This window comes from Protopterus annectens, chromosome 11.part0, assembly GCF_019279795.1.
Source record: "Protopterus annectens isolate FY-2018-M chromosome 11.part0, PAN1.0, whole genome shotgun sequence".
Taxonomy (NCBI): domain Eukaryota; kingdom Metazoa; phylum Chordata; order Ceratodontiformes; family Protopteridae; genus Protopterus; species Protopterus annectens.
In genome coordinates, this window is record NC_056745.1 from 74105987 (window position 1) to 74118102 (window position 12116).

Below are 12116 nucleotides of genomic sequence, written 5' to 3' on the forward strand. Positions count from 1 at the left end.
TTGATTCACTAACAAAGGTATTTGTTTCAGTTGTTTTAACAAATGTTTCCGATGTTATCTTAAGATCTGCATCCCACCTCCTTGAAACATATACAGTCTCAGATTCAGATGTTGAGCAAACATAGTTTCTTGAATCTGTGATTTCTTCCTAAAATTCTGATGTAGTTCCATTTCATCCCTTTTCCCTTCCTTTAATAATGACAAATTTCTTTGCACCGGTATCATAGAATTGTTTTAGTCTCAGTTATCTTCTGTGAAGAAGTTCTGGCAACATGCTTTCCACTCACACAAATGCACATGTTGCAGGGATCTTTAATCTTAGCTTTCTTGCAATCAATAATTAAACAAGTGAAACTCGCATGGCCTATAATGGCATATGAACATATTCTATCAATCCTAAATAACAGTTCATTTGAATAGTTGCCTCCCATTTCTTGAATATACTCTTAACATTTTGAACTATTTGCTCATCTGGCCCATTTGACTGCCGATACCACAGACTAGACATGGCAGGCTCAAACTGCCAATCACTGGATACATTTTTGAACTCCTCACATGTGAAAAGTGGGCCAATGTCAGACATGTTGTGTTCCAGTGTACAATGCCTTGCCATTAACAGTTTGAGCACATTAATTGCAGAAGCTTCTAGGCTATCTTCAAGTGAATAACTTCTAGATATTTGACGTAGTAGTCAACACAGTGTACAAATGTGAGGTTGTTGTATTAAAATAAGTTGGTTCCCAGCTTTTAACTAAGGTGATATTACAGCTTCATGCAGAATTAACTCTTCTTTCTGGTTTTGATTTGTATACATGTGACAAAGATTACAGTTATATGCAATTTGTTGTATTCACCTTGCTATATTAGATTAATACATCATATTTTGGCTCTTTCTACACACTTTGTGATTCCCAGATATGGTACATGCACATTCAGTAGAATTTGGCTTCTTAACTAAGATGGAAGGATAATTTTGTAACATTTGGACAAAAGACCTTGTTTGCAAGAAATTTCTTCTCTGAATATATAATAAGGCTTGATTAGTGGATGAACTTGTGTCACACTGTCTGGCAAGCTCGGCATAATAACTTCAGATAAGAGCTGTGTGTCTTATGATCCCTCACTCTCAAAGAAACATTTAAATTCTGCAGCTTCTTAGCTGTAACTGGTATCTGAATCACAGCCCGTAAAACTTCCAGTCACCTTTCCAACAGAGCTTCCTGCTTTTGCTTAAATAGGCTGCACTCAAAAGTATCAGCAAACTCTGTCGATTTTCTTTGAGTGTGTGACACCCGTGGAGTGGCCCAGTAATCAAGGAGCCTCAATCCTCACCACTAGCACCAGTGAGGGGCATCCACATTGGGAGGAAAACAAGTACACATACAGTAAAGCACAATTTCCCTCAAGAGCACACAGAGATCATGGTCAGTCTGGGTTTCTCCCTTTCTCTCCAGATCCCCAATAAGACTCCCCACTGGCACAGCTATAGGGTTCAGATCTCATCCGAGTGGTCAAGCCAAAACCTCCAGCACCCTCTCTGTCCAACTAGTGCTTCGTGTCCCTGCCCAAGTAGCTGACACACATACACTTTGAGATTTGAGTTATATACAAACACTGTAGGACAGTCTGACATAAATATAGAAAATAGCTAGACTTATCTGGCTATATTTCTATCTCTAAGAGAAATACTAAGATCTAAGATCCTACTTACAGAGCAAAGCAAGTGCTGGTGAGCTGACGTGTTCAGGTTCAGACACAAATACAAAATGCTATTCTAACTTTCTGAGATAGCTCTTAAATTGATAATGTACGTTACTGCTGAGTCATTTCATATTACATCATTCTTGTTACTTCTGCTTAAGTTTTCCAGGCTTACAGAACTCAAAATTTTAACATTTCTTTGTGATCTGCACTTGCCAGGAAGCCACAGCAATAAAAGACACTTTACATGTGAAACCTAGTAACTATCTCTGTCTTAGGACAACAGAAATAATTTCCTAGCCCTGACATCCTGTCTCCTAGCTTGAAATTACACAGTCATAAATTCTTTACTTATCAGCTTTCTTCCAGCAAGTGTGTGGTAAATCCACCAGTATTCGGTCTGAGGACCTTATATGCTAGACACAGGTCACCTCTTAGTGGTTACATTTTTGAAGCTTAGCACATAACACAGTTTTCTTACATTTCTGAAACCAGCCTGTGGATCATATTAATACTTACAATAACATAGAATAATTCTATCTGGCTGGACTGGCAGCCCCTCAGTTTTTCACAGACTGTTTCATACTTCAGAATCATACTTCTAATGTGTTAACTGCATCCTCTGTGATCTATTTGGTGCTTTATATATAGATTTCTTGAAAATGTTCTATAAAGGTTTACGACTGGATTAAATTTTAATATATTTCCAGTAAACATAGCCATGACATTTCTGACTTCTACACAATGTGGCAATCATTTCTCTCTGTGTCAGCATGTATCTGTTGTGTGCATCTATCAATGTTCCGAAAGCAAATATAACAAGTCTGTCCTCCAACAGAAGCACTTCTAGTTAGTTAAGACTATACCACAGTGCTTTCAACGAGTGACCAACTCAGCACTCAGCATATTCAAGTAGCATTTTTATTGGTATTGTTGTTTTTAACAGGTCTCTGCCAACGTACTGTAAAGTACTATACTAACATTCATAATACTGAATATACAATGTTAAATTGTCAAAAGGCTGAAATGTTAAAATGTTGAAATAAAAATACCTTCTCCCTTACATGTGTATACAGCTTGTCCCTTATCCCCTCCACAAGCCCCATGTTAGCACTCAATTCTGAGTTTCATTAGCAGTGGAGTGACATTGCTTATTGACTGGCTATATACTGGTGCAGGGTACATCATATACCACATGTATGCTGTTAGTATGTATTTTGATTTCAAGATTGTAGAGTTTCAATGTTTTGATATTTAAGTATTTTGCATTCAGTATTGTGACTTTTACTAGTCAGTAAGTTATCAAATACCCATTTCTGACAAGTTCTGTATGAACATACAATCATACTAGTGAAGGTTTGTCATAAGAGTTTGCATGTTTACCATGGTATGTACTTCATCATCCTCTGGCTGTAATCTACCATGTGTAAGCAAATTTCTCGTGCTTCAAAGATGTAGCTCAGTTTGATATCTGGCCTTGTGTAGTTTCAAACCTTGTGACATTAGTGTCTTAGCTTAATCAATCCACTGCATGCTCTTGCTTTATAACATCTGAGACTAAATAGCATCAATAATATTCATGGCACCTCTGCATATAGAAATACTTAACTTGCTAATGTGTGGTAAATTCACTAGTATTGGGTCGGAGGATGCCTTATATGCCTCTTAGCAGTCTGTAGACTTCTTCATCACATTAAGTGACTTTCTGCATTTAAGCTCTTGTTCAGTCTTAGCTTTAAGACCAATAGGCACTTTGCATGGAGTATATGTCACTACAGCCCTGGGTGCAAAATGTCAAGTGTCACGAGTGGCAAGTGTTAACAGTGAATATTATGGGTTCACAAATGAATGATGATATTATACTAACAGCTGGGGTGAAGCTCTGAACAGCACCTGGATGCATGGTAGTACCTGTGAGTCAAACGTTTTTATAGGAAAAACAAACTATGCAATGAAAAAAAAAACTTGGAATGTGCGTGGGGGTAAAATCAACATATGGCAAATCCAACAGCAAAACTGTCAAAGATGAAATTTATCATACTGCTGCAGAGACCACTTTGTCTAACAATTGATTTGAAACAGTGGCTTATGTATGAAGAATGCTATAAACTATTTTATACTAAAATATCGGACCTATCAGCTTTATTGTTTCAATGTAAAAATCACACACTTGAGCATTTGCTATTACTGCTGTCTGTTTCTGTTGAATTCCTTTATTCTGAATTGCTGTTTTGTATAGATTCAAGAGACAAGAAACTATATCTTTTAAACTCATGACACCTGTACTAGAATGCTATCACTATCTTGTGTTTTCCTTGCTGCTTGTTCAACCATTATTTCTAGCAATTGCTTCTGGTTGATATGGTTAGTGAGGGGCTCAGCTTGATCATGGGTAATGCCATATAAATCTACATTTTATAATGCTCATTCTGATCCCTTATAGTTTCTTTCTCATACAAATTTCGATAATTATTTAACAAAATATCTTTGCTGATAATAAAAGATCAGTAGTGGTTAGCAGTATATCACATGTATTTCATAACTCTGCAATCACCCTTTGTAACTTTTGATAGCTCAGTCTTAAAATTAACACCCTGTGGTACTCAGGCCAACTAAAAATACTTATCTGTTAAAGTTCCCTTACAAAATTGCAGTTTCCTGTCTACCAGTCCTTCAAGTCCTTCTTGTACATTTTGCATTTCTAACTTAATGGTCCTCATCCCCATTAACTATATTCTTCGTTTATTCTAAAGCGCTTCTCCTCTCCTCCAGTGATCAACTGTATTTGGTGTCATTGCAAAATGTACATCAGTCTTAAAGCTTTTCCAAAATAATGTAAGAATATTCTACAGCAGCTCTGCTCATTTTATCATTTACAAGACTCGTAAACCACGCAGCCGATGTGGGCTACTTCAGGTATACAGTTGGAAAACACCAATGATTGCCCATACTGTCCTCTTCCATCACTGTAGGTTCACATTGCAAAAGGCTATGATTCAAAAAAAGATAAGGTATGTTTTAACTTGCTTTACTATGTATGCATGATCTCATGTTATACATATTTTATCTGCCCTCAACCTGCAGCAATATCTCCCCAAATAAAATGTTTCAATACTGATGCATCTAAAGATTCATTACCCACATATCCTTGGGTCTCAATCCTAGCTCATTTATGCTCATTACTATGTTCTAATCTCATGAATAGCAGCACTGCCTCATGGAAAACAATCAAACCTGCCATTTGACCCTGAGTCTTCCTGTCATGGTCCCAGATCACATAGCTGCTCTTCCCACCCCAGTAAAGTTCTTTGCTTACAATAATATATTTTACATTTGTCGTTGTGTTCCAGTCTCCCACAGCCAGCAATACTTCCTCCTAGAAAATAATCAGAACCCCGTTATGTGGACCCAGATGGCAAACAGACAGATTAATAGACAAAGAGATAGTCAGACATCCAGATAGATAGATAGATAGATAGATATTCAGACAGACATAGATGGATAGATAGATAGATAGATAGATAGATAGATAGATAGATAGATAGATAGATAGATAGACAGATTGATAGATAGATAGATAGATAGATAGATAGATAGATAGATAGATAGATAGATAGATAGATAGATAGATAGACTTAACATAGTTACTCTTCCTGACCCAATATATACCTTTACTACTACATAATATCCATGATCTGTCATGTGGCTCCTCCACATTCAAATGGGTTTACTGTAGCACTACAATTCATTTCCATAAGATCAGCCATAATCCTTTGCATCTTAACAGAGTTAGACCAGTCACGTTCCATGTAATAAAAGCCACCTGCTGTTAAGCAGATTCAAACCACCCTGTACCTTCCATGTATGTATACCTGCCTGCATGCTTTCTAACAAAGCTAACCAAACAAAATCATTAAATCCTGTACCCAATTTCACAGACACCAATATATCTGGCTTCTGATCAATAGAAAACAATAGAAAACAAATTATACCAGGTGTCTAGTATATTCCATCCCTCACCCAACTGTTCTCAGACATTTGACCATTAATAATTAGTATTTTGTAGTTACTTCACTGTCTTATATAATTATTATTAAAGTGTTTTGTTAATATTATTTTGCCCATGTTTAGTTTTCATTTCTTCTAATTTATTAGGAATCATACACGTAATTGCTTGCAATAAACATCTTTACATTTTTGAAATGATTAACTGCGAAACTACTTCACCATTGCATTGTTGCATTTTATCATGCTCCCATAGCTGGGTATACCAACCACTCTCCCATTAATTAAAGTCTGATTTTACTCCATTATTGCTCACAGTTTATTCATTTGTAAGACTTACCTTAGTCTTATCCATACTATGTTCAAATTTAAGTCTCATTAATAAGTTCATGACCAAATAAGCAAATCAATTCCTTAGGAAACAGACTTGTCATTAGTTAGTCCCCTCATGATCATAACAAAGGAGTCTTACGTGCTCATTGCAAGTCATTGAATTTCCAGGTTTGCACATCCAAGCATCTCAAGAAACAGTAAGTTCTCTACATGCCCCAAGGTCATACTAAGGCAGCTTCAAAAAATCATCCTAATAGGTTTTCCACCATGTAGGCTATTTTTTTTTTGTCTGTGTCAGTGCTGAACTGAGAATCAGAAACACCTCCTTGTCCACCACTGTTCCCAGATTCTTCAGCCAATTTATGGACAAACTCTGCTATAAGTAGCTCTGATATCAAAGGTCCTTGTACTTCACTGGTTGCTGCAGTAGAACTGCCCTCCCATTTAACAGGATTCCTTTTCCTGTAACTCATTTAGTACTTCCTGTGAATCTAAAAAAAATGTTTTATATCCCCTCAAGAAATACAGTCTTCACAAAGCTGGACAGAGTAAATGAAATGTCATTTGTTTCAAGAGACATTCCTTAGTGATGCCACAAATTCTGTTCTCTTTGTTCAAGTTACCACACAACAAACATTTTCAAAAAAACATTCACTTATCCCCATTTTTATGCACTTTGGCCAGCAGAACAATGTCAGTATCTGATACATCTCCATGTATGAATAAAATTTGAGAAATGCATAAGTAGATCTCCATGCAGGAGTGTTCAAACTGACAGATTCAGTGCCAACTTTACCCCCCCCCCCAAAGGACCAATCACAGTACCGGAAGACTGCCAGGCACCCAGCATTACTGCAGCACAGGTTAAAGCTGCATTGTCCAAGACAAATAATACAGCATCCATGGGACCCGATAATATCCCTGGCTGTGTTCTACATGAACTACAAAGCAAACTGGCATCACATCTGTGTGACCTGTTCAGTCACAGCCTCACCTCAGGCTTTGTCCCTACTGAATGGTGCACTGCTACAGTCAACCCTTTCCATAAAGGGCGAGCAACTACAGACCTTGGGAATTATCACCCCATTAGCCTGATGAGTCTGAAATGTAAAGCTATGGAGCGCATCATCATGGACCTGATTAACAAAGATATAGGAAATCTCCAAACTCTAGACCTCGCGCAATTTGGCTTTGTGAAAGGGAGATCATACCTGCTCAATCTGGTTGACTTCTTTGAGTCGGTCACCAGGGCTTTCAATGAAGGTAAGGCAATGCATACAGCCTACTTCAATCTGACCAAGGCCTTTGATACCATTCCTCACTTGGGAAATATTGATAAACTCATCAAGCTAGGCATCAACCCCTATATCACTAGGTGGGTTGCAAATTGGCTCACAGCTAGAACACACAGTGTCCTGGGTCCTCTCCTGTTCGGCATCTACTTCTCAGATGTCCAGGCCAACACAAAGGGACTCTGGCTGACCAAGTCTGCAGACGACTGCAAGCTGAGAGCCATTATTAACTCCCCAAGTAATGCAGACATCCTACAGAAAGGCCTCACTGAGACCAATGACTGATGTTGAAACCATGGCCTTAAGCTTAATGCCAAAAAATGCATCATCATCATCCCCTTTGGTAAAAACTCAGTTCCCACTAATTACCACATTGATGGGAGCTCACTGGACACTGAAGATGTTATAGGAGATCTGGGGACACAGGTTGAAAGCAACCTCTCCTTCGACCACCACATTGCCACTGTGGTCAGAAAGGCAATCTCATTACAAAGGGTTTTGCATCCAGGAAGAAAAAGGTCATCATCTCTCTCTACTCTTCCCTCATTAGACCAATCATCAAGTATAATGCCCCATTTGACATCTACCTCACTGGACACCTGCAACAGCTGGAGAGGTCACAGAAGTACCTCACTAAGAGGATCCTTGGCATTAAACCACGTCTGACCCAGCTCTATTAGAAATGCTACATCTAAATAAATCCCAATCACACCACATGCTCCAGAGACCTCAACCTTATTACCACAATCAACAGAACATGCTGGAGGGACAGGTTCTTCACCCAGAGACTGCACATGCTCTGGAATAGACTTCCCATACATGTCAAGCAGAGCACCTTGCTGTCCCTCTTCAAGAGAAATCTTGATGAGTGGATTCGTAATAGAAAGTTCATCCCGGGATCACTCCAGTGGCTCTACTTGATAGTGGCACTGGGAACCAACATCAGGTGGCATAACGCCAGGACACTTCTACGGGCTAGGGTTGTAAAGTCTCCAGGGCCATTAGCCTAGTGCGCACCTATGAACCTATGAATCTATGTAAACTCTATGGGCCTGCTCAATTCTTTTTTGACTTGCATGCAGTCCAGTCCATTCAATCGACTTATTTTGAGTATCAGATCCTCATTTGTTACCTTCATAATTTCTCAAAAACTCCTGTTATTCATATTTTTATATCATGCTTTAGCTTCATGATCTGCTGATTTATCCTTTATCATTTTAAGTTGAGACTCCAAAGTGATGCCGCAATTCTCTTAAATCGCCACACCACAATTAAACTTCCTCACTGTCTGTCACATGCAAGTTCATGTCTTCAGCCATTGTTTTATCCTTTCTATCTGTCAGTGCCATAAAATTATCCAGCATTTCTTTTACTTCCTTAAAGCTCAACAGCAGTTTTTTCCATGGTATGAATTCCTGGTGACCTTAACAATCTCTATACCAGACACCTCTGCAGGCATTGTGGCCTCTTTTTCACCCATCAAGCAAAACGACCAGCAGACTGTGGCAGCAATAAACTTATATATTTAAACATACATAGTATCAGTATACAGACAAACCGGTTTCAGCTTATACCTTACTAAGCCTTCATCAGTGTAAAGATACAATAAATGCCAACCATTTATATACTGTATCTAAAGCCTGCAGCCCAATTAGAGGTGTTCATTTAACCCTGGGGCAAACAGCCCTCCCAATTTAATGATCCATTTTTTCTCTTTTGTATTAAGTAGTTCATGCCAACCTGATTTATTATATTTAATTCCAAGAATTCTATCAATAATAATGAAGTGAAATGATGCTGTTTTGTGGGATTCAGTATGTTTGAATAATGTATTTGTGTTTCTTTTATTTTTTATTTCACTAAAGTGTTCTGATATTCTATATTTCACTGCTCTTGACATTTGTCCTACATAAAAAGCAGAACATTTACAGATGGCAAGGTAAATAACCCAGTCTAAATTGCAGTTGGCAAAGAAAGGGATATCAAATACTCGACTGGTGTTTTTACTACTAAAGCTTTTAGTTTGTAGTATTCTGCGACATTGTCTGCAGTGACCACATGGAAAACATCCTATCGCAACTTGTCCCTCTAGGGTACTTTGCAGTCTATCCTTTTGCTTATGGGGTCCTTGCTTATAGTGATTTAAGAAGAACGCTAAGTTTTCCTATTTCTAAAAGAAAACTGACGTTTATCCCCTAGTATAACAGAGAGCTTGTTATCAGCAATAAGGATGTTCCAGTTCCATTGCACACTGTCCATTAGTGCCCCAGTATTTCTACTATAAGTTGTCACAAACCTAAGTTTATTTTTCAATGTATCAGTCTTCATCTGATATTGTAGGAGTTTTTCTCTCTCCATTTTGTCAACCATATTCTTGGCTTGTATAATGTGACCTGCTTTATAGCCCCTTTCTCTAAATCTATTAGAAAGGTCATCTCTGAAATGCAAGTATGAGTCATTCTCCGAGCATATACATTTCACCCTCATATATTGAGATTTAGGAATATGCTGATTTATCCTTTATCATTTTAAGTTGAGACTCCAAAGTGATGCCGCTATTCCCTTAAATCGCCACACTACAATTAAACTTCTTCACTGTCTGTCACAAGCAAGTTCACGTCTTCAGCCATTGTTTTGTCCTTTCTATCTGTCAGTGCCATAAAATTATCCAGCATTTCTTTTACTTCCTTAAAGCTCAACAGCAGTTTTTTTCCATGGTATGAATTCCTGGTGACCTTTAGCAGTCTCTATACCAGACACCTCTGCAGGCATTGTGGGCTCTTTTTCACCCACCACGCAGTTATCAACCTTATCCAAATGTTTTGGTAAACTTCCCTGCTTTTCAGCTTTCTTTTTCAATCTTTTACCCAGTTTCTTCATAAAAGCTGTACCAAGGTATTTCTCCAAAATAATAGTACTGAGACTTTCCACCCCCAGCAAATTTCAGCTTTTTAAGTAGTCTCAGCTACGAACAGTCAGAGTAACATCTGCTTACTACTACACCGTATGGGAAGTTCCCAGATGTGCCGAACTAATTAGTGTGTTATTGACTCAGGTTGTTTAGGTACAGAGGCACTGCTGAACTGGACTTGGTAAGTATGCAAGGGAGAGGCATTGGAGTTTACTAGAATGACTATGATCTGAAGTAACTGGGGATGCATTCAGGAAAGTTTAGGGTCGTCCAAACTGTATGTCAAGTCTAGTCAGTGTATGGCTGTCAATATTTGGGATAGGGATTCTTCATGCATGTATGCATAAGTACGTGTGTGTGTGTGTGTGTGTGTGTGTGTGTGTGTGTGTGTGTGTGTGTGTGTGTGCATGTGTGTAAATAGGTGCATATGTGTGGTGCAGAGGGTTCACAGTCTATCAAGTCAGTGACTTTTTAACATATTATCCCATGAGGCTCAGAAGTGGGGGTGTTGCATCAAGATAAAAGATGCCTGTGAAGACTAATGCATGGAAGGCAAATGTTAGGTTTAAGGCATGAAGTACAAAAAGTGCAGGCCTCATTGTACAGGTTACAGGAAAGAACAGCCGGCCTACATCATAATGGCTAAACTGTAAGATTACACATCAATCGCAAACCAGACACTCTGGACAAGGTCTCTATGACATTTATTTCTCATGGAAGTAAAAGCAAACATTTTCTGTGAAAACTGAGAAAAAGTGACTAAGAATACTGAAACTGGCATAATAGAGTGGACAGCATAATTAAATGTACCATTTTCTGTTTGTTTTTAGGGGAGTCAGCGTTTCCAGATACAGTGTAAGCAATGACGTTGAAGCATGCAGAGAAGAAAAAAACATTAATGAAAGCGATTATTATTTCAACGACCCAGACTCGATCCCCCTACATGGAAAAGAAAATTCCAGTCATGTATAGATGATTATACCCAAATCACACTTGATATTTTAAGCAATGTTTTAGGGCTGCATGCTTTATGATAGAATAACTGATTTATTGGAATTTTACATGTACTTCATTTAATCTATGTTAAAGATAATATTTCATAGAATAATTCATAGAATATTGATTTTTTTGTAAGACTATCATTGCAATTACATCAGTGCAATATGCGGTCCTCTCCATATTTCAGCTGAAGCAAACAATGTCCTCCAACTCAGATATTGTACCCTTAAGTTATTTTTTTAACTCAGTGTAAATAAGTAGTACATTTCTTCATCAGTCATAATACCCAGCATGAATCAGTTGTTTCTGTGCAAGATGCCTCATATATATTTTAGGGATCAGATCTGCTGAAGTAAGTAAAATATTCTGTGAAGATGTAACATTTTAACAGAGAGGACTTATGCATGCTATGCTTTTCTCTTTCTTGATAACTCAGTAGTTAGAGAAGACCCAAATGGACTCTTTTTTTAGCTAAACCCACACAGAACAAAATGGAAATAAAATAAAAATAAAAATACAAGAGATTATAATTCTAGTTCCTAATCCAAAATACTGGAAATTGTACTGCCTAGAACAATCTATATTTATGCTGTATTTATTTTTGTTTCTGAACTCTATGTTTAAATGCTCACCAATAAAGTTGTTTTATGGGTGTATAAAGTTGCTGCACGGCTTTATGTTGGTGTTGTCCTTTTTACCTGTCTGTTGATGTAACCGGCCATTGACAGTGCTCTTTGGCATTTCTGCATACGGTTACTTCATTACGAGTTCACTGCTCCAAGGGATTTAGCTCTATGTCATATCTGGTCCTACAATTCAGTGACTTGAAGATGCTAACTCCCACAGCTGTTGCCTCTGTTCCTGGTCATTTCATT

General features: G+C 37.9%; 1 protein-coding gene across 1 annotated transcript in view; it reads left to right on the forward strand.

Annotated features, from left to right (window-relative positions):
• LOC122814906 overlaps positions 1–11214 on the forward strand; it is a 51362-nt gene extending 40148 nt beyond the window's left edge. The window contains exon 5 of the mRNA XM_044087170.1: positions 11073–11214. Within this exon, the coding sequence (XP_043943105.1) occupies positions 11073–11214 (142 nt within the window). The remainder of the gene's footprint in view (positions 1–11072) is intronic.
• The last annotated feature ends 902 nt before the right edge of the window (positions 11215–12116 follow it).